The sequence below is a fragment of the Neoarthrinium moseri genome (assembly GCF_022829205.1).
Source record: "Neoarthrinium moseri strain CBS 164.80 chromosome Unknown scaffold52_Wmoseri_CBS_16480, whole genome shotgun sequence".
Taxonomy (NCBI): domain Eukaryota; kingdom Fungi; phylum Ascomycota; class Sordariomycetes; order Amphisphaeriales; family Apiosporaceae; genus Neoarthrinium; species Neoarthrinium moseri.
The window spans coordinates 16654-39447 of record NW_026055166.1 but is presented as its reverse complement, the minus strand read 5'-3'; the positions used below and the strand labels follow the sequence as shown (position 1 = coordinate 39447).

General features: G+C 52.7%; 4 protein-coding genes across 4 annotated transcripts; all 4 read right to left on the bottom strand.

The window, feature by feature from the left end:
• Window positions 1-1920: 1920 nt before the first annotated feature.
• JN550_010269 (uncharacterized protein) lies at window positions 1921-3510 on the bottom strand (the record flags this gene model as incomplete). Its single annotated transcript, XM_049308505.1, has 2 exons — window positions 1921-2946; window positions 3010-3510. 2 exons carry the CDS (start codon window positions 3508-3510, stop codon window positions 1921-1923), a joined length of 1527 nt encoding a protein of 508 aa, XP_049167698.1.
• Window positions 3511-4751: 1241 nt separating this feature from the next.
• On the bottom strand, window positions 4752-5323 carry JN550_010268 (uncharacterized protein; the record flags this gene model as incomplete). The annotated part of the gene is made up of 2 exons (XM_049308504.1): window positions 4752-5099; window positions 5153-5323. 2 exons carry the CDS (start codon window positions 5321-5323, stop codon window positions 4752-4754), a joined length of 519 nt encoding a protein of 172 aa, XP_049167697.1.
• Window positions 5324-10605: 5282 nt separating this feature from the next.
• Window positions 10606-11976, bottom strand: JN550_010267 (uncharacterized protein; the record flags this gene model as incomplete). The annotated part of the gene is made up of 5 exons (XM_049308503.1): window positions 10606-11050; window positions 11106-11275; window positions 11331-11398; window positions 11486-11683; window positions 11736-11976. The coding sequence occupies 5 exons, from the start codon at window positions 11974-11976 to the stop codon at window positions 10606-10608; spliced, it is 1122 nt and encodes a 373-aa protein (XP_049167696.1).
• A 2412-nt stretch (window positions 11977-14388) lies between these two features.
• JN550_010266 (uncharacterized protein) lies at window positions 14389-17237 on the bottom strand (the record flags this gene model as incomplete). The annotated part of the gene is made up of 7 exons (XM_049308501.1): window positions 14389-14495; window positions 14613-14726; window positions 14919-14961; window positions 15082-15951; window positions 16087-16652; window positions 16714-17140; window positions 17235-17237. The coding sequence occupies 7 exons, from the start codon at window positions 17235-17237 to the stop codon at window positions 14389-14391; spliced, it is 2130 nt and encodes a 709-aa protein (XP_049167695.1).
• Between the last annotated feature and the right edge of the window lie 5557 nt (window positions 17238-22794).

The window sequence follows — 22794 nt, the reverse complement described above, 5'->3', positions numbered from 1 at the left end:
GTGAGCTTATCCACCGTGATAAGATCAAATGTCTTGAAAAGTGACCGCAAGTCTGAGACACATAATACTCGGACAGAACCTCATCCTGTCACTGCCAGACAGCTGTTCCATAGTACTTGTAGACGACGACATCTCTTGACAACATACCCGTCAGACCGCTTTGAGGACATATGGCTCCTTCTGTAACACGCTTGGTTGCAATCATACAAAACAGACATATCGGCAACCAAACCCGCATGACATTGCCCAAGTTTTCAGGAATATGCTCCCAATGTGGAAAACCAGCGTTTCCGGCATACCAGCAATCAAAGGTGTATGCAGATTGAAAGTTTGCTGTCCAGTTCCATGAACTGTTCGGTCATCATAATGCATAGTCAACGGTCATTGAAAAGATTACCAGAACCTGCCTCATAAAATGAAAGATAGAAAGCTGAAAAATGAGCACAAGGCGGTACAGATCATGCCCCATATCGCGAGGTTTTCCAGGTCGAATGCATTCCGCAGCGTTAACGGGCGTAGAGAACAGTCTGCCTTAGATATTACAGGGATCAAGACCACAATGCAAACCTCGCTTTGACATTTTGTGCAATTCAACACGTAACTCATAGATCAAACTTAGATGAGTTAATGCAGAATCACCAAAATGGGGAGTAAATTCATAGTATAACCTATGTGTAGGAGACCTTTTAGTGACTTTGTCATGTAACTCACGCGCCAATCATCGACAATAAGTCAGATACGAAATCCTTCACCATCAGGAAAAGCTGTGAAAGTCTTGATACTCAACGATTATTATGATTTACATCTGCAGAGGACATCACCAGGTTCACCAACTGTTTTTCGAGACTGTAGTGCGGCTTTCATAGAACATATTGTGACTGCTCTAGGAAGCTGACTGCATCGCAGTGGACGATGCCTTTTAGGAGGAGAATGTGCTGATCGTCGAGAGGAAGGTCTACGATGGAAGTGAGCCAAGTCAAGCCCACGCCTTTGAGTGCCTGAGACGGCCAGTCTTCGGGATCAAGGCATGAAACTGCATCCGTAGCGTCAGCATCGCCGGGGCGACGACCTTGAGGCCCTCCCTGGTTGTTCAGCCATTAAATTTGTTCGCATATATTGCTCTGTCTATGAACAGGCTCCAAAAATCACCGCGAGCCTCGATGAATATCGCTTCAAGAGCATTAGCTAATGAAGCTGAAGCTGAACAACTCGACGTTCCGATGCACACTGAGAAGTGCTGTTCTGTCACAAGGACAGGCGACAATACCGCTGTTGAGCTCCTGGTTCTTTGTGATAGTTCAAGAATGGCCCGGTCCTACAGCCAAGTCAAAGAAAAGATGCCCGAAACAGCATCCTCGATACTTGAGTTTTGCTGATTGCAACTGATGTCCAAGGGGCCTACGCCACTGCAAGCCATCAAATCCGACCGAACGATCATTTCCTGGCAATGATGCGTATATACGGCTCTAGTATCGTCCTTGAGAATCCTTTCCGCAAAACATTCAGACCATCCAGAAGGGAATGAACAAAAGAGATGGGTCTTTCAAGACCATCACACTCACGAAACAGGGTAACATACAGCGCGAACGACCGATATCCATTCACGATGTGCGTGTAACAGCGCATGCGACGACGAACCCCACAATCTTCCAGAAGCCGGTCCTTCACAGTGGAAAATCAAGCGGACATTTTCTTCTTTCTTCTCCCGTTCACCGTTTCCTTCAGCCTCCAAACGAACGAAACAAAGCAGGAACCAACGCAGACCACAGAAGCTTACCCGACACATCTCAAGCAGACGAAAAGGTGAACCGAATCAACGCCATTGAGTATCGTAAGGCGTTCGCGCGCGCAAGATCACACGACTCTGCCGGTGCAACAAATCGCTCGCCCCGGTGAGCAAAAATCCGCGGGCTGACATGCTCAGAACCTGACTCCAGCAGCGAAGAGCGAAATGACGACAACACCAGCAGCCAGCAGAAAGACAATGCCGGCCAAGACCCAGCAGCGACACCCACACCGGCCGTCCTGCTTCCCTGAAAGGCGAACGTGACCGCGGCGGTGCTCGGCCCCGGTACCATGACTGGGCATACGGAAGGCCTCGACGCTGTGATCGTCGTCGTCGTCGTAGTCGTCGTCAGGCTGCCCTGCTTCGAGGTCCCGCTCGTGATGAGTGAGGCGGGTGACATACGTGTCGCCGAATCCGCGCTTGATGAAACGACGACCTGTCTCCGTTTCATGCTGCGCGAAGTGAGCAGCTGGCAGCGCAGTCACCACTGGAGTGTTGGTGTCGTAATGAATGATGGTGCCGGAGTCACTGGCGATGCGAACCCCGTGCTTCTCGTGCCACTTGGCCAGTATGGACTGGGCATGGTGCGTACCCCATCTGGCATCATAGACACAGGGGCAGTGGTTGCGAACGCAGTGATCACAGAAGCCCTCGGTCTTTATGATGCTGGTATCCCGGGTCATGCGAAGGCGCCACAAAGGCTCACCCTCGGCGTCGTCGTACAGACATCGGTTCTTGTGGCAGTGGCTGCATGGTCCATCGTATATGACGTGTTCCATAGCCGTGGTCACCATAATGGGACGCTCATCGAGATCTTTAAGAGACATAAGATGGCGTATCGATGGTGATCGTGGGTTGGCCAAGCGCTGGGTTCTGAGCCGGGCCGGCTTCGGTCTTCGCAGCTCTGTCTGTGACAGAGGCTTGCGGATGAATCGGGGCGCCTCCTGTCGACGAGCAGGGGGAACAGAGTCACCGTGGGTGGCAAAAGGGTCACTTTGGCCGTAATTGCGGTACCCGGTGCCGGGGCCGACGTCCGGACCAGGTTCGCCGATGAACATACTGTCTCCGAAGGGGATCAAACGGGACAGATAGTCCGGATCAAGCTCGTCAAGTTCAATGTCATTCGCGCCTGCGATGGTGTTGCTCCGTTTGTACTCACGCTGCATGCCATGGTCCCCAGTCTGCGTGGACGTGTGCGACGCCTAGTCGACACGACCGCATACCTCCGGAGGGGTTGGTTTTGTCATGACCCTATTTGGCCCACCTTGAACTGGAGAACCGGAGCCATTTACATCCATCGCGAAATCCAAGACTCCATGCTGGTTGGCAATGGTCTGCACGTGGTCGCAGTTGAGGGATTTGGGATCCATGATCTCCCAGCTTTCACCTGGGTTACCACGGAAAGGGCCGTCAGAAGCACCATTCATGTCGTGATGGAAGTGGCTAGCATCGAGCTCAGCACCACGAACGTTGACTTCCTGCGAGGTAGTTCCGGCAGCATCCGCCTGATGGTCAGCCGTGCCGACTGCGGATAGGTGGTCAAGGCCATCCTTAGATGACTTTCCGATCTTGGTGTCCTCGCTCGACCATGAAGCACCGTTTCGAGCTCCATCATGGGACAGTTCGTTCTTGGGACCTCCATCATTAGCCGGCATGGGATCACCGGCCCCGTGGCATGACGAGTGATAGCAGTTGGTTAAAGCCATGGCTTTGGCGTGATCCATCCTTGCTTCTGACAAGTGAGAGGTCAGCCTTGTCATCACTTATCATCATTGAAGCATCGATGAAACCCCCGGGATGGAGGAATGCCGTGGGGTAAGGAATTATTCGCCGGGGCGGACTTGGGATGATGAGGTTCGGGGAGTCCACAAAATTCTTAACTTACCAACTCAATGGACGAACAATCTCAAGCAGATATTCTTCTCGTCCAGAATTACGTCGGACTTGCAGAGCCGCTGCGCTGCTTGTCTGTTGTCATCTCACGGTCAGCTCGATCACTGCCCAGAGAGGTTTTGTCCACTAGTTTCGATTGCTCGATACCAACGACAGGAGACCTCGAAAGCGGATAGGCAGGAGGTGTAAAAACGTGCAGAAAAATTCGACTCACAATTCGGTCGTGTCGGTACTGGAGACACTCGACCGCTGGTGGTGAAGACCAAGATCACCGAAGCACGTGGTGAACGTGGTGCTGAAGATTGCGCACTAGCACTCAATCGTTGCGCAAGAAGCTTGGAGGTCCGTTCGTCAGACAGTGGCCTCATGGAAGAACGTAGGGTCAACGACATCGTGGACGTTTGCCCGGGCTTACCTGAGAGTGTGCGAGGAGCTTCCGAGGAGGTGGAATCCCTCTGGTAGCGCTTGAGGGCGTTCGTCAAGGGCGAAATTCAGTGCTCTAGCCAGCCTCGTATGGTTGAAGATCAAGTTCAGGTCGCCTTAATCGAAGCCAGCTGGAGTGCGATCAGAGCTCAAAGTGTCCTCGGATCAGGGCCGATGGAATGCTTTTCAAAGCTCAAATCGAGGGGCGTTGTTGACAGAGCTGCCGCAGAAGTTGAGGGGGGGAGTGACGAGTCGGCTTCTGGTGGAAGCAGCAGACATGAAGATGAAATTTCAAACCGGCCGTGGTTGCGAAGGGTTTAAGAAAATCAGGGTTCAGTCCAAGGTCGTGCTGCAACGATCGTAGGCGCACAGTCTACGGGATGTCTTCGAAAAGTGAAACGGAGAAACAAAGTTGTGGCAGCCTGAATGTGCATCGACGGGAACCAGTGGGTACGGATTAGGGCTGAAGACGACGAACAGTTCAAAGGGTTGACGACGTTGCTGGGCGTCAACAATAATATTAACATATGGATATCACTAGTGGTATACGGCCACGCAAGTATCGCTACAGCGACCACAGCACTCCTTTGACAACACGACCGACATTCAAATCCCAATAAGCTCCTCGTTGCTGACCTCCCGCTTCCACTTAGTTGTCGGGCTTCACATCTCCAGTGAAGGTAACGCCCTGGCTGGTCTGGCCAGCTGCCTTCTTGTCCGTGGCGATGTTGTTGTTCAGCTTGGTCTGCTCCTGGTCAATCTTGTCCTGGTTGTCGGCTCCCTGAGCCTGCTGGATCTGGAGAGCTGTCGTCTCCAGGAAAAGCTTCAGGACCTTGTTCTTGATCTTTCCATTCTGAAGTGCTGTAGCAGCATCGCCACTGGCGGCCTTGATCTCAGTATTGAAGGCGTCGGTCTCCGCAGCTTCAGCTGTCTCCCTGGCAGCCTGGATAATCGCCAGGTCACTCGCGGACACGCCGGCGAGATCACTTGTATCAATCTACTGGGAGCGTTAGATATTTCCAAACGATATTTATACCCCGTGAAACTAACCGGGAATGCGGCCTGCGCCTCAGCTAGAGCGTTGCCGGCAATGCCGTCAGAGATCTGGAAATCGGCGTATTTCTTCTGAGTCAAGGCGCGCTTTTGCATAGGAGAGGCGGTGGGCGCGGCAAGAGCCGAAGCAGCCAGAGAAAGAACAACAGCGATCTTGGTGAAATACATCTTGTGTGTCTTTGGTGATGAGGGTATAAGTTACGGTAATATGCTTAGAGAGTGTAACGAAACGAAGGTGGCCAGCAGCGAATGGGATAAGACAGCACAGCTGTAGATCAAGAGGAAACAGACGGAACCGTAGATGCTAGAAAGTAGGCAGAGATGGAGATCGGATCAAACAACACCAAGAGATTTGCGGAAGATCTTATACCTGTCGCCCAAGACATCATGGAGACATGTCAGGGGCGACCAGGCCTTGCGGTCAATGGCGCTAAGTAAAGCTTGATACAGGAACTCGCTCTCATGCAAGCATATGGTCGACTGCCATTGACGAAGTGAGTAGGCAAGAGATTGGTGGAATGATTCTCTTCGTCTGAATCACGTATCAAGTGGCCCCTACATGACCATAGCAGGTTGCAAGGGTCCTGGTCACGATGTTCTTGAACTCCACTAGCGTCTGTCTGCCAGAGTTTGGGACGACACCCAATAGGGCTCGGCACATCCGATCATCGTGGCCGTTCAATAGAACGCTCGTGGTGACCAGGTTAGCTTCAGGCAAGGGCGGCAAAGAGGCGCAAAGCAGAACGATGCGGCTCTTCAGGAGCCGCATCGTTCACGTCTCGGGTTGTGAGGCTCCTGCCTCAGACCCCAGTGATTACAGCGGGGACCCACCATACTAAGCTACTAGAAGCTTATTTGACTGGCACACGGGCCCACAAACGGCTGTAGCTCACGTACGGTTGACAAGGGAATGGTTTGATGTGCTCTGAGCCTCACTATCACGTATCACTTCGCCCCGTACGATTCCCCTAGTCGCGACGAATCACACCCCTTTATTCTCCATTGGGGGGAGTCTGGCGATCTCCATCCAATGTTTCCATCGTTGGATCAAGCATGCTTGTCATTGCTTAATCACCAGGCAAGCTTTCTCCAAGAAATGATCTCGTCGATCTCTTGTGTTTTCAGGACCAGGTTCATTGGTCGGATGGCTCCAAGTGCGTCCTAGGGTTCAGCAAGGGGCGATATTCGCAGGATCGTCATACCAAGCGCCAAACAGCTCTACTCAAACAATAGCGAACTGGGTCTGCTTGCCCGGCTGTTGCTGGTCTACCCACCATGGCCTTCCTCAATCAAAACTTGCCGGCCTCCGCGAGTTGATCTCCACCACAGCGCAATTCTCTTGGCACTGTTAGAGGACCATGTGCTTTTGCGACGTGCTTCATGTTTGTGCGATGGCGGCTCATTGACCACTGGACCCCAACTTTGCTGATACTGGCTCATGAGCTATTTGTGGACTCTTTGACCTTACGCCCATGATTGTGTTGGTTTGGCGCCAAAAGCATTGCCAGCTTGTACGAGCAGCGAGGAAAAGGCGCTTCGCGGTCCCTGTGAACAGAAAGATGGACCATTATGCCTATCGTCTAGTTTGTTACGAGGGAGGTAGAGATTAAAGAGCACATTAAAAGTGAGGAAGTCTGCCGTCGACTCTGAATTCGTCGTTTTTTTCCGCGACATCAAATAGCCGACCGCAGAAATTACTCCCAGAAAGCCGCAGAGACTGAAGTTGAGACTGTAGGCCATTCCTGACCTTGTTATTTCAGGCCTCTGCTATCTTTAGAACATAATCACCGCACCCAATTTGAATAAGGCCATATGAACTGATCTGCAGCAAGCGAGGTCTCGAGACTTCACGACAATAGCATTTGGTCATCGTCCAAACCTGTTCATCCATCCCACCTGCGTCTTTGAATCGTTGTGTGGTACGCCGGAGTGCGACCAGTCAATGGACCACCAGTTCCATCATGTAGTCCCTTTTTGACCTAATAATTGTTCTCTGAACCGGACAGCATCTTACTGGTGAAGACGCACAGCGATTGAGGGGACGAAGTCTGCCACGCGATGCATAAATGCCTGACCCTCAACGTTTTAGTCCATCCGTATGAGCGCTGCATAAGATTTTGACGTTGATTCAACGGTTTGGGAGAACGGACTGACTACATTAAATCAATAGGATATTCCGTATGGGATATGAGGGATTCTAGATGGCGGGTCAACAGTCGACATCAATTCATGGGAGTCAGTCGGGGCGGCTATCTTTGACCGGCACATAACCCTCCTCCATGTGAACAGAACGACATAACTATGGGCCATGGCAACCGGTCTACTGAGACTTCGTCTGGAACTAAGTCGCGGAAGGCATGTTCGAGAGGAAAGGTTTTACGTAGCTGGGGGTCTTCACTTCTACGAGACCGTGGGCATCGTGTCTATCAACGATGCCTGCCTAAAGTCTTGAATAAGTGATGGTACTTACGTTTACGTAGTTTCTTCGTTATCCTGATTCATCTAAACTCATGTTCTCTGCCATTTCGTGCAGCGCAATTGTCCAGCAAAGGAATACTCGAGAGTAACTCTGATATATGAGGTTCGTTGGAATCTCGTTTCCAGCAGTCCAAGATATAGTTTACGAAAGCATAAGACTTTGTACAAGCTGGAAGCTTTGATGACTGCAGTTGCCCTTGGTATGCGAGTAAGATCATCGGAACTCTTCGTAGGTCAAGTCCAAAAGGTGAGCGTACGTAGAGAGTCTTCCACAGGTGCGTTGGTCCTGTCACTCAGATCACACCGTCTCCAAGCGCATACTTCTCATATCGGACATCCGACATGAATATTCAGAGACTAGGGAGCCACTGTCAGGAACATAGTCTGACCCGAATTGTTCTGCTCGTGGAAAGTACCGTCTCAGAGCACAACTGATGTCGCGAGCCTGTGGGTAGTAAGTATGTCCTTGGGCTATACTTCCGCGGAAGGTATCATGTACTAGTAGAATGAACTGCTTACACCAAAGGAGCGAATACGAGGTATATGTTGTTGCTTAGTTTTCATCTTGGCACTGCATACAAGTCTTCACTACGTACTGCTATTCTCATTTCGATGGCGCGAGCCCGGCTACTCACTGTGCCACCTCGTCCGTGAGAACGAGGCGGCGGCTTATACATGATGGCGCCCGCGTTTCAGAACCCGCCGTCATTTCCTCATGCATAGCTGCCACAGCTAGCTGCATGGTTGCACACAGAACCGATCGCCCGCTGAAGAAAAAATAAAACCCCGGGAGGTAAGATGGACCCGAGAACCAGGAAACCACCGTGGCTGGGGCCACTCGCAGGAGATCTGCGCGAGTGGATCTCGCGGCTCCCAGCATGGCACGCACGTAATACGTACGTCCTCCCACCGCTTGGCGAGACGCTGCAATCCTTCCCGTTCGCATGCATGGTCGCGATGGGCGTTGCCGCCACGGCGGGCAGCAGATCGGGTTCTGAATTGCACTTGCCATGGGTACAGCCGCGTCGAAGGAGTTCGACATGCAAATTCCCAGAACCGGTGAGAGGATGAGCGGCTGCAGTGGCCGTCGGAAAGCAATATAGGCATGCTCGTTACTCCCCGAACGGTATGTGATTTGCTCATGCCCAGGATTTGGGCTTCCGTGCCCCCGACCTTTATCTACCGCATGGCAATGTAGCGGAGACCAGGGTGGGTGAACAGCGGGAGCAGGGTGTACCGCACCTAAGAAGCACGTGGACGAGATGCTGTGGACTCTGAGTATAGACTGAATTCCGCATATCCACATGCAGCACTCCTACCGGGTCCGTGAGAGTACTAGTGAGTTTATAATACTTCACCGCAACTCGACCATACTCTAACCAGATGTGGAGTGAATAGCGAGCGTCGAAACCTAGCAGCAAGCTTTGATCTATAGCACTTCTTCTTCTTCTTGCTCTGTATTTTGCTAATCTGCCGATGGTAGTTAGATGATGTGAGTGGTAGTGGTCCGTGTAACTTTTTACATATACCTTCTGACATATAACGAAACCTGCGCGGGGGATATGTATTGGAGACTACTGTCCTGAGTGCACTAGTAGCGGAAAGGTAGGGGTATGGAGATTGCGGATCCTGTTTGCTCATTCTGATAGCCAATACGTACTCCCACATATTTTCCCCAACGCTATGCTTACCCCATCTGTCAGAACTACTCGCAGGGAAGAAGTAAAAAAGCGAAGAGAAAAAGAAAGGGCGAAGAAAACCAAAAGGTAGACCTGCAGACGAAGCAGGGACTCTGCATGCCTTTGCAGTGGTCGGACCCACGGAGACTGACAGCAACACATCATAGCAGTAGAAGGGATTATGCTTCCCACGTCGACGGAGCGTCGCGTAATCATCGCAATTGTCAGAAGCAGCGGCTGGTTGCAGCGCCGTCAACAATCGCATTCGTGGAGGACAAAAGCAACCGCACCATGAGCTACGCGATGGTAGCCAAGCCTCCATAGTAAGCCATCCACCGTGCCGAGGGGCCTAGTCAGTAGTTTCGTTGTGAGCTGTGTGTCGGGATCTCATGCGAGAATCTCCACCAAACCAAACCACCATCTCACCCCTGGTTCCTTGCTGCCACGATAGCACTCACCCAATTCGCTTAGTGGAGACCCGCGCCGCGATCCACAGATCTGGAGTGCTTGTCGAAGCCGGATCCTGGTCACCGGCTGCAGAGGTCTCAAAGAGGCGGCCTTCTGCATGGCCTAGCGGCCTCCCTCCCCACGACACCAGTTCGTGGTTTCGTCGACAACATTCGTAGCGAATGGCCCGGGGGCGGGGCGGGATAGGCCTTTGGCGTAGTCTTGCAGCCACGCAGCGCGCCTCGAAGCACTTGACTCCGATTGCTCCCGGTCGATTTGAGGATCTGCAGGCTGAGCGGCGTCGGCATGCTTCACATCTGCATGGCTCTACTATAGGAGAACTATGCCCTGGATACTACCCCACGGAAGTACGCCATTCGCTGTCAAGATTCTAGGTCGTACGAGGCAAATAGGCAAATTTTTGCCTTGCATAGTCAGATCGTTGGGGACACACTCAACAGCACACTGATTGGTCCAAGTCCTTCCGATACTTTCTTCTTGCATTCGAATAATGACACGCCAGCGCGGATATTGCAGAGGAAAGTTTGATGTAAGAAAAGACTACCTAGGAAATAGTGAGGAGAGGAGAAGAAGAAGAAGAAGAAGAAGAAGGAAAGAAAACAAGACCGGAATAAAACTCTTCACCGTCCTTGGTAGTCCGCAGCAATGCACACACCATCCGGCCCAGAATAACGTTCAACCACTTTTGTTTGCCCAAGCTCCGAGTGATGCAGGATAGAGTCCTGAACGCCGCCTTTTGGTTCCTCCAACGTCCGATGAGTGGTCATGGAGAAAGGAAAAAGAAACAGTCCTAACGCCATGCATTGGGTACTTGTGCGGCCGGGATCAGTTTGTGTACTTGCGGAGCGGAAATGCATCGCCAGGCATGGGCTCCAAGTGCCAAGTCTTGACTAAGTCCTCCTCGAAGGCGTCCTCCCATTCCTTCTGTAGTTCAGGAGGGATATTCCATCCCAAATTGGAGCTTCGAAGCCGCATACGCACGAGATGTCTCTTGGCTTGCTTTGACTGCCCGTCTACAAATCCTTCGCGCCGGTGCAGGACGGCCAAGTTGTTGATGAAATGCATGTCCCCTGGCTGGGTTCTAATCTCCAACTGAGTAGCTTGGGCAATAGCCTCGATGATGTCTAGCGCCTCTCGCTGCTTCTCGCTGGTCTTGGGCAGGTGCTCTGGCCGTGGATGAGTGGCATTGCCTAATAGTGGGGTCCGCGTGAAATTCGTGATCAGTTTTCCATCTTCGTAAAAAATGATGGGACGACAGTGAAACCGAGGGCTTGAGGAATGTCAGCTGTGTCACTTGACGGCAAAGGTTTCTGAAGGCCTCTTACATAGCAAAAGGCCAATCGGCCTTCGCCAGGGTGCGAATGATGTCCGGCCGGTGCCTGGCGAGGATATTGTAAACATTGTACGCAGAGGCGATGATGCACTGGCCGCCGGAAGCTGCAGTGCTCCTCGTCAGCCATGCAGTAATATCACCGGCCTCTTCAGTGTGGAAGGTCTGCATTCCAAGTCAGTGCATGGTTCTCAAGGGTCCGAATGGCTTGATCACCCACGATAGCACTTGTTGAGTGGCGATGGTGACCGATTTTCTCATCAGACGTGTTGTCGGCCACGATGTGGACTGGTCATTGTGTTAGACAACATTATAATGCTGCAAAAGTCTTAGGGTACTTGCCCAACATGTTGCCTTTGTGATCCTGGCGGCCACGTTGATCGGCGATGTATGCCTGGATCCCTAACCAAACCATAGTGAGATCCTCCACAGAGTAATTCTGGGGCTGGATCCCTCGCAGGACGAAGAAACCACGGCCATTGTATAGAACGGCACCGAGGTCCACCAGCTTGGGCCCCAATGTTGGTAAAGGGAAGTTGTCGATGTTGATTAGATCTCCGTCTAATCCGAGGGCTGCAAAATTTGTAAGCATGCACGGCGAGTCATTGGAACCTGAGTGACATACCCTTGAACCTAGCCAAGGCAGCATCTACCTCAGCGATCTCGGTATCTAGTAGCGAGTAGATGTACTGAGCTTCATCTTGGAACTGTGGACCAGTCCACGCGAGTTCCTGACTTAGAACTGCCGGGAACTTGAGGGGCAGACCGAGCGGCTCGTCGATGTGGTGGCCTGTATGTGGTGGTGTTTCTCGCAAACTCCTGACGTTTGGAGGAGCAAGAACGGACCCAACACCTGCATAGGCCATCGCAAGATCCTGTCTAGCTCGTTAGTCGCATAGGTCCGGGTGGTTCTAGTGGGGATACATGCTGGTCCCTACTTGTCAAAGGTATATATCGATGGGGGGTGGAATCAGGTTGGCGGGCACAGGATGTCCAGCCAAGCAGATGCTCAAGTCTCTACTTGAGGATAGGTGTAGCGGAGCGGATGTCAACTTGAATTGCTCAGTATTTACACGTCTTGAGATGGTGCGCCAGACGTTGGAGACAAAGCAATATTTCAGCAATGGTACTAGCAAGAGGAGATGCAAGTCTCATAAATAAGAAGAAGCAAAGTAGACCTTGCGAGGATGCCTACTTTGCAATTCAGAGCAGCGGCCATAGATCAAGAAGGCACGAATAAGGGCGAGAAGGCTATTACTGTACGGTGCAGCCACCCTTGGTCTCGAGATTGTGTATCTTGTGGTACAGCTGGGAGAATTGGGGCAGTGACGGATAGCGGTGGGATACGTGCATGAGCATTATCTCAAAAGACGAGGAGGGCGCGTTTTCAAATGAAGCGATGCCCTGCTCCTGCTGCTGGTGATCTTGTCGTCGTTGTTGCTGCCACTACCGCTGCTGTTGTAATTGGTGAAACTCGAGAGCGCAATGGCGGTTGGCGAAACGCAGATTCGCACAGAGCGAGAAGACACGCCTTCCGCAAGGTCCCGTGAGGCCACCCGAGACCGTCGTGGTACAATGTCGTGCATAGGTCCTGCTGTCCTACCTAAAAGCGCAGCTGAGAGGAGATGGTCATAAAGTGATCGATATGGGCCCATCGACAAGCCCGGCAAGTTCCATAGAATTGACAGCATATCATCCTGGCTGAACAGCCGCAGCGGGGGGTTGATGAAGAAATGGCTTGGGCCAGGTCATTGGCCGACGGACAGGAGCCTCACAAGAACGGGGAACTAACAGCGGTCCAACTCCAAGGCAAAATTCAAGACAGACAGAAAAAAATCAACGAAATAAAAATAAAAAAGAAGGGCTGGCGGGCTCGCTGTCACTCAGTGCAGTGTATCCTGGCAGAGTGGGATCGGCACATCCTGGGTGAAGTGCTGTCCAGCGAAGCTCCTCACCGGCCTGCAGGAGGAATGGATAACTTAGAAAGGTTGTCCGTCCATGGTGGGGTAAGCGTCTGCTAGTCAAGCCGATGGACCTGTTACATGGCAGAGGTGTGAGTAGGCAGGTAGGCATTGGATGTCACTGTACGGAGTATGCCATGAGGTTTGGATGTATTCGCAACGACAATGCGCATGGCTGCTAGGATTGATACTAGGCATGTACCATAGCAGGCAGGCTAGGGTGTTCGGTGCTGCTGTGTAAGGTAGGTCCAGTAGGTACCCAGGCAAAGGCAGCCAGGTAGTCCCGGTCCCGGCCCTAACTGGTCCCCAGCGCCCCCCAATTAACAGGGCGCCAACTTCTCGGTGGATATTTACTGCAGTTACAGTTCTTGTACCTCCGTCAAGGCAACCAAATCAACGGTACATACTTCGTACCTAACGCACAGTTACAGAAGCTTGCACCTGTACGGATCCTGCCCTCCCCATTATGCCATATCAGTTCAGAAAGGGCCCCGGCATCCGTGTGAACGATGGCTGGACCAAGCCGAGCCAGAGTCATGTATGTACAATGGCGACCGACGTAAACGCAGCTGCGGGCTTGTCAGATTGAATCTGCTGGTGGTGGTACGAAACACTGCGCAAGACTCCGCAGGTATGTATCCGACTAGCCGCTGGTTTATTGAAGACAATCAACGTGGCGGTCCCGAATTTCCGCTTTCTCGTGGAGGCAGCAAAGTCTGGTGTAGGTCTTCTGGCATGAGAGCCACTACCCCGCCTCCGTCCCGACCAATGTCAGCTAGTCACCCTAGCTGTTGTGTAAGCCTGAAGAAAGTTCGGGGTCCCCAAAAAGGCCCGGCCCGCGTTGATGGGATGACACCGTTACACGGCGTGAAAGTCTGTGAAAGCCAGAATGGCGAGACGGCAAGGAGCTTCCCTGTCCGAAAAAGACCAAAACTACTGCATTGGTGGTTGCAAACCGAGAAGTATCGGGACGCGCGAGTACGAACTTTGACAGATAATGGGGGCGCCCTGGGATGTGAGATTGACATTGGTCTTATTTGCCATAGGCGGATTAGATATCCTGGGTGATCGGACAGTTCATTCCGGCAGGATTGCAGTTGCCACTACCTACCTCCCTTAGTGGGCACATTAAGCCCATCATCATGCCCCGTCCATGCCCTTTCATGCTCTGATGTACATTGATGATGTACAGTGTCTGTGTGCGACTGCTTCCTGCAGGCTGCAGCCACACGTCCATTCTTCTTTTATGTATTTCCTGCCCTGGCCGAGTCCCGATCGTTCATCATCCTACGCTGTAATAACTCGCTTTGGTTCCCTTCAGACCATCGGCGGTTGGGGTGCCCAGTTTTCTTCGTAAAGCTGGCTGATGAAGTACAAGTCATGCTCATAATCATTGCTCTGGCGAGTCTTCTGCCAATGTTTGCCTGTTACGAATGCGGGTCAGCGACCAGCCTTGCCCATAATCTTCCCCCCACACAGGTGACGAGGCACGATACAGCACCTCAACATCCTCAGTGATAGGTAAGGTGATTAGTGCTCACGTTGTTCTTCCACAATTGCCCTTGTCCGCTGGACAAATTTGATCTTGGTCGCATCCAGTTTCGCTAGCGTGCTGAGATCTTGATCCTTGCACTCCACAGAGAAAGGATATATGCCTGTTCACGGTTAGTTAGGTCCGATCGCCTTGCACTCGATGGCGGGGCTAGTCACCTTTGTTGCAGTAGTGGAAATATGCAAGCAGAATATTGGCACCTGCAGGCGGAGACGACGGAGTTTAGCAATGATGGGGGCACGCTGGCTGGCTGGCTGGCTTAATCCATCCGGGCGACCCGGTTTATTGCACTTACCAAGTTGATACTCCCTGACCATATCCTCTCGTGCGAAACGAGCCTACAGCTTGAGTTAGCCAGTACGATGTAAGGAGTAGCGTGCCATCGTGGGCTGCAAGTTCCTCCGATGCCGCATGCAGGTGGCTCGAATATAAAAAGGAGGAGGGGTATTGTGACCAACCTTGATGCCGTGCTTTCGAGCATATCCCGCGTCGTGCTGGCATAGAAGCGATACGTTATGCAGCAGTATAAATGTAACGAGGTAAATCGTCAGCCACGTCGAGTGGTTATTTGATTGCGTCATGACCTGTAACCCGTCGAGCATTTCTCTCCTCCATTTCGACTGCAGCTGATGTATGAGAACAAGCTCGATTTGTGCCCCCATAACTGGTGGCAGCGGGATGTGTCCCTGTAGTGGACTTGTCTCGTCCATGATGTCTGGAGCCATATCGAGACGCTCATCGCCAACGATGAACGTCGACTTGGTGGTCATGCGAATCGCCATCCACAACCGAAACGCCTTCCTCAAGAGGTCGGCCGCCTTAGGGTCGGTCGATTCGTCCATCATGACGCTCAAGGCCAATCCATAAGTTCCTCCGATGAGCTTGTCCTTGGTCGTTACGACCCGCCGACAACACTCTTTCAGCCCTGCGCCGATATGGTCCGTATACGTCGACTTGGCCTCGTCGAGATTTACAATTGCGTATGGGGGAACTTCGACACTTCTCCTGACCCCATTGTGCACCCAGCTTCGCTCCAGCGCATCTCCCTCTTGCGGGATGAATTTACGAACTCGCAGTCGGACTGGCCGTTGCGTGTAACCTTCCGTCACACACACCATTCTCGTCTCGGACGATGCCCATTGGGAGATATCATCTGCGATCCCCTCCGTCCACCTTCGAGTCCATTCATGTCCCTTGACCTGACCTGGTTTGAATAATCTCACGTCCGTGATTTTGTAACGGAGACAAGGCAACCGCCAAACCTTTGCATTTGAAACCTTGGTGCAAGTTAGGCATGTGCCCGCCTTGTCATCTGGGTTTATCTCACACTATCAAGTTTTCAGTGTGAGCAACTGCCATGGAAGAAGAAGAGGGGGGGAAAAATTCAATAAAAAAGCAATAATGAGAATAGAAAAAACCAGAATCGAGTCTGTCAGCTCTGTAGGGGCGTATCCAAAACTTACACGAATTCTCTGCATTCTGCAACGGATGCACGAGCCGATTCTGCGTGTCTCGGCCGTTCTTTCTCGATCTGAGTTGTTCTTGAAAGGTCCCCTCTTAGCTGGGGGAGGGCGCTGGTTGTTTGAGACAATGTCTAGATTACCATGAGACTGTTGTACTGCATGGGATCCGTCTTCCTCCAATGGCAAGAAACGTGTGCCTTGACCATATTGAGACACAGAATCCCCGTGATTCATGTAAGTTCGCTGGCGATAATTCATATCATGTGTGGCCATCACATGATCATTTGCTCGCTGCTCTCCTTGACGGTCAGGGCGGCCAGCGTGCTTTTGAACAGGTGAAGCCATTTGATATGTCATCTCTTCTCTTCTAGTGCTTGGCTGTGCTTGTGTGGGCTGCAGCACAGGATATTCAGGCAATAGCTGAGAATGCGGAGATCCATCGTAGGCAAAAGTAGCGACCTGTGCCGGTGGAAGAGTCCATGGTTGGGGCGAAGATACAGACGCACGCTCTCCTACATGATGCTTGGGTTCATGGTCATAAGACGTAGACGGAATTCCGGTATAAGCTGGTGTCAAGTCAGCGACTGGTCGAACACACAAGAAATTGGAACTCGCCTTGAGGTTCACAACTGGTGCATGGTAGACAGAAGGAGACGCTGGCAAAATGGGATGCAAGCCTGGAGCCTCTAATGCCAAGAGAGAAGCTGGCACCATCAGTGTCGCCTCTTGAGAGACATTCCTGGCTGTGACGGCGAGGTGGGCCTGTCGATGAGTTCTCCTGGACAGACATAGGTGGTATATCGGTGTTGAGGCGAAGCCTCTTGGTGGTTGGGTGGGCTATAGACTGACGATGGTACTTATCTAGGTCGAGAAGCTGAGACACGGAGCAGTCAAGAATTGAGGCGGCATCGCGGAGTATTTGTAACTCACGCTCGGTGAAGTATACCGGAGGCGAGTACGCGGCAGATGCAGTAGATGAAGGATCCTGGGTGACTACCACAGGGGCATCCTCGTGGCCGGAGAGCCGGCGCTTCTTGGGATTATTATGACTATTCTAGACGCAAATCAATGAGCGTACATTGACATCGGATATGCAATAAGCCGCCCCAAGGACAGGCCCGGCAGGGACATGACGAAGAAGATCTTACCATTGTATTTGCACAATCTAAGGGTGTGTTGGACAGACATGTACTCGGGCGTTCGCCTCAATGTGCACAATACATAAACAAGCAATAGATAAAAACACACTTGCGCCTCACCCGCCTCGCTCCGGGAGGGGGTGGGGTCAGAGACAGACTCGGTCTGGCTGGAGGCTCCCCCAAGTCAACGTCTCACAAGTGAGGCCCCCTTGCGGGCTCTGCGGGGATGAGCGAACGCGCGCACTGCTCTGCTAGGAGCGACGGCCTGAGGGAGTCAAGATAGAAGTGGAGGAGCAGCAGCGGTAGTAGCAGCACCAGCGGCACCAGCAGCGAGGTCGCCGCGGGACCGGGGCTGAACGGCGAGGGGAGAGGGCTAGCAAGAAAGCGGGAAGCCAAGAGGGGAGATCAAAAGAAACGACCTTCGTGCTGCTCCTGTCGCTGCAAAGTTGATGTGATTGGTAAGGGAAGAGGGATGTCGAGGCTTTCGGTGAGAAATTTCCTGGGAGGCCCGTCGAACCGGGAGCTCACCGGTTAGAGTAGGGGATAGACCAGCTCCGCCTTGTGCGACGCTGGCGAGTTGCACCACCTTGATGAATAAAGAGAGACGAAGGATATCTTGGACGCCGTCCGGGTAGCTTGGACGACCGCACGCCTACATGTATAATTCATCTGTTAAATCGCTAGCCAGCGTTACGGTAATATTGCCAACCGGCCCTGTAACTCGCTAAGACCGTGTCAACCACACAACAGCAGCGACTGGGTGCGCCACCTCGAGAGGGCCCTGTCAGAGTCGCACCCACGCAAAGGACCTGGCACCCTCGGGCAAATCACGAAGCCCCTGGGCCGTCAACTGACCGCCTGCGAGAATGGGGCCGAGAGATCCATACGTACCGTCCCGTGCTTCTCTGGGGTTCCCGAGCGGCGAGCAGCGCTCTCTCGTTTCCGCCGCGATGGATCCAGGCATGCGGGGCAGCATCTTCGCAGCTACCCGTCTGACGGCCCAACACACACGTACATCCATTTTTGCTTTCTTCGCGCAGCACTGCACCCACTGCACCACGTTGGGGGCTTGTGAAACCAAGGCTAGCTTGAAGAAGATGGCGCCGTCTGACACACTTCACTCCATCATGATCTGAGCTGACTTCAGACTGACCGCTCGAGGCCCGAGGGACTCATCTACGATCTTATGATACTTGGTCCGTGTGTCTGGTCAAGTCTGCAGACAGTCGTCTGTCGCTGCGCACTGACGATAGGCCTTGTCAGTTCCTGTCGGGCAACTGGGCGCCCCTCATGTTGGTGGAGTTTATTCATGCCTTCGCAGGAAACTGACTTGCCGACTCAAGGACCCAGGCACTTTGTCAAGGCGCAGAACCCCTGGGATCGACGACGTCGTGACATCGCTGGGGGGCCGTGGAAGTGCCCTATGGATTACCGAGCGCGCCAACCTGAAGCACGCCCGAGGTCCAAGCCTGTCATTTGCGTGCACATGCCTGACATGCTCATCTCACCCGTATGTATGTAAGCATGCGATTATGTGAGGGTCGATCTGCGAGTTGGCATCTCGCTGGAGGAGCAAAGACACGAGCCTGAAGCCTCGCCCTAGTTCGCGCACCGCCGACTCCCCGACCGGGGATAATATTGGATAGCTCGGCGATTGCGTGCAGTATAGGAATGGGTGGACGCAAGGTAAGCAATACAGCTGCAGTTGTCTCACGCCAGTTGCTACCCGGACCAGTCATGAGCGAGTTCAACACTAAACCATACTAAGGATTTCAAGAATGCTTCCCAAGCTCGAAATCAAAGTCGCGGCCTTCGGCGTGACATTCACGTCTGCAAAATAGAATCGTCTTGTGAACTTACGACGTGAGGGTCAGCGGCCAAGGCGCGCAGCCAGCAGCAAATTCTCGTTTGGGCACACAACGTTTGAATATCCCAGGGGTCAATTCGTAAATCGGATCCGACGGAAGTGAAGCCGGCCTATCAACATCTAAGCGAGTTACGCACATTTGGCTGGCAAACAACATGGCGACAGGGTTATCTGCACGACTGCCTACTATGGTACTCTGCACGACGCTCATGCGTCTCGACTCTCGAGACCACCATTGGGTGGACCCAGGGGTGCGCAATCACGAGGATCGCCGTCAGCCCGCCGGCTAGGGCTAGGCTATTTCAGAGTGACCCCATACTGTAGTATATTGGCTCCCAAGGTCTGCGTCGGCTCTATACTAACGTGGCCGAGTCCGGGGGGGTCTACTATTCCAGTTACACAGCTCGCGTCTGTCACTGTATGGGGTAGGGATAGCCAACTTCGACCCGGCATGTTCTCCCGGCTGCAGGGAGATTTATGGACATAGGCAAGGAGAATTTCGACAAACTGTCTAGACCTTCTGGAAAACACGGAGTCGAACAATTTCCGCGCCTAGCTAACTGAGTTTTGCTAGTCTCCGTGCGTGTCAAAGTTGCTAATCCTGGCCTGCCCGTTAGCATTTAGCTCCCGCATTCAGGGCCCACTTACACATGGATATATGTATGTCCTTGCAAAACGTCCCCACTACTTGAGCGCAGGGCCTGTAAGTTGGCAAGGTGATGCCATTAGCACCTTGTGTGATCACAGTCCTCCTCTCGGCGGCTTCAATCGACTCAAAACGAATCTAGGCCTTGCGAGTGACTGATCCGCATGGCTCGGCCCTCGGGCTGCACTGCCTAGGGTGCCGTCTGTAACCAAGATAGCCTGCTTCAAAAACCACGCCTTGGCCATGCGCTGGTCTGCAGATCGCGTTGATGGAGCGATGGCGGCCACGTCGCATACAATACTATGAATAAGGGGCCAGATATAGTCTGGAGAATACACAGAACCCAGCCCTGCATACTTGTCGCTTGTGGCCAGGGTGTTCTAATATCATCCAGCATCTCAGAGGTGACCGCCTTTCCACATGCAGGCCAACCCCGATGTGCCACGACGCTGCCCAAGTAGACCTGTAACTGACATTCTGATATGCCCGATCTATGGTGACCTAGGCACGAGACGGCGTTTGAGTTCAAGCTGCAGCCGGTGTGAAGACGCTAAATACTGCGACTCGTCGTACGCACCTCGATCTGTCGGCCCATTTGATGGGAACAAGAGCATTTAGGAGAAACCTTGTCATGCACTCGATCTGCACTTATACCTCGGGGAGACGGGTTCTGGGCTGCAGACTCAACGAGAGCGGACATGGCGGAGCGGCATTACACATACGCCTCATATGAGGCTACTAGTCACAACTGCACAATTACACGTCCATCTGCAGAAATTCGTTTGGCTGCGTATTTCGATCCTGCAGGTGCCGACTGTCACTCCGATCGACCTGAGAAGCTCGCTGTGCAAGGGATGTGACTGGATGGTACGTTTTTCGTCCAATGTCCGGTGGCATCGAATGAACATATCCCGACATGCCCATTCTTTGCTGGAGTCGGCTAATTACTGACATTCCGGAGTGCACTTGCTATCCAGATCTCATACCCATTCCCAAATGCTTTTCTGCGTTCGCGAAATCCTGACCAGCCACTATCGCTCGTACACGCTATTTTTACTGTTCGAGAACCCCCTCCTCCCCGGGGGCGGAGGAAATTCTACAGCGTGGCTGCATGCGTGCATGCACAAACACCTCGTACCGGGCCTGCCGTATACATGCTTGCCACGCTATACGTAGATCAGAGCATTTCGACGTCAATTTTGTAATCCCTGAGCATCCCCCACGTCCACTCCAGCCAGCTGGGCATTTCCCCGGTTCGTCCTTGCCTCATGCATCATGCAGTGTCCACTTGTTGTCCCCTAAGACTTTGTGCAGAAGTTCAAGGATGCGCATGGGCGGATATGCGCACAACAACCCTCGGTCTATGGAATGCAGAGCCCTAGATCAGGGCTATTATCTTTTCCAGAGAATGACGAGTCATATATTGTTTCGGCACGACCCGAGTGGCTTGATGGATGCCCTTCATGACCCCTGCCGCGTATGCATGAAGATATCTGCAGTAATCATGATGATTTGATTACGGCGTATGATGCGGCTAACTAATTGGATATGAACAAGACGACACACGAGCGAGCCACTCCTTTCGAAGTTGCTCGTCCCTGCAATTCCTCTCTCTTCCTCCTCTTGTGAACCTAGAACTGAATAGATTGGCAGCCTGCGAGCGTATACAAGGTTCCCCTCTTGCGATTTTCGCCTCGAACTTTCGATTATCGGGCCCTGGTCTTGTCGCTATAGGATCAAGCCACTGTATTCCGTGAGTTTGCCTTGCCAAAGGTATGTAGTGAGGACTCTGTTTGATCCCCTGGGTTCTGCGCCCCCATATCCTCCGCTACCGTTACATTTCATGCACACCAGTCATTGTACCGACTCTGAGCTCTTCACCGGTCGGAAACGTGCAAGGCGGTATGGCATCATGTACAGGATACAAGACAAACTTCACCATACGCCCAGAGGAAGATCACTCACATTAGCTGCTGCAATGATTGCCGGAGGAGCCTCCCCGTCAACCACGACAGCTTATTGATCGTTGAACAAAACGCACAACCGCAGCTCACAACTCTACATGATGCGGCTTCGCGTTGCTATGACTAGGCAACTCACCATTAGTTATCGACTGACCACTCCTCTTCCCGTCTGGCGGCTTTCGAACGAGTTCACTGACACTCCACGACGGCTAGGCACCGTTGGCTGAGACAGCCTCTGAGGCGACTCTATCAGCATTGTCACTGGTCGTGAAGCACTGCAGTCGACACTAGCACCTGAAGCTTCCTTTGCTTGTGGTCATCGGATTGATTGACGTCGTCCGAGGTTTGCGTGTCTTGGCGGGGAGAGTTGTGCAAGATCCCGCCTGCCAAGAGCAAACCAGTCAAAAGCGCTGCTTGCATTCGTGTCCCAAACGGCCCGTGGTGCAGTCTTGGCCCATTTGGATCGAAACCTGATGCTTGAGTCGAAGCACAGCTGTGCAATTTGGAGCGGGCGAGTTGTGCTTGAATACTTCACATACCCTAGGTGCCTGAGCCAATCAGCCATGTCTAGGCCCTAGCTCGGGACGTTACTGCAATGCAGTCGGCCGCAATCGTGCAGGCAAATGGCCACATTTGGACTGTACAATACAATATGGACAGTAGCACCGAGACGCGACCGCCTCTTCAGCCACCTGGGCATCAGGTCACAGCAGGCGCAACAGACTCGCGGGCATCTCAGCAGGCAACTCCGACAGCTCAGACTAGAAGCAAGCTGGGCGAGCCAGTACTATGTATTCTTCGTTAGCTGCATACCAGCCTGCCGAATACTTGCTTGTTTGAAGCTGCACTTGCGACAAGCAAATTCCGTGAACAATTTCCCCCGCCTGTGAGCCCTAGAAAGAGGCCTGTCGAAGCTGATTCCCTGCGGAGGTAGTTGGTCCGGCTGGTGGATCGCAGTGGAGGTAACGGCTCGCCCCGCGACGACGTGAGCAACAAGTGCCTCCTCGCTAGGAACATCACCGTCACTACGACCATCTCCCGGTCGATATAAGTTCGCCCAGACATCGGGCTACCAAGCCGTGCCGCTCAGGG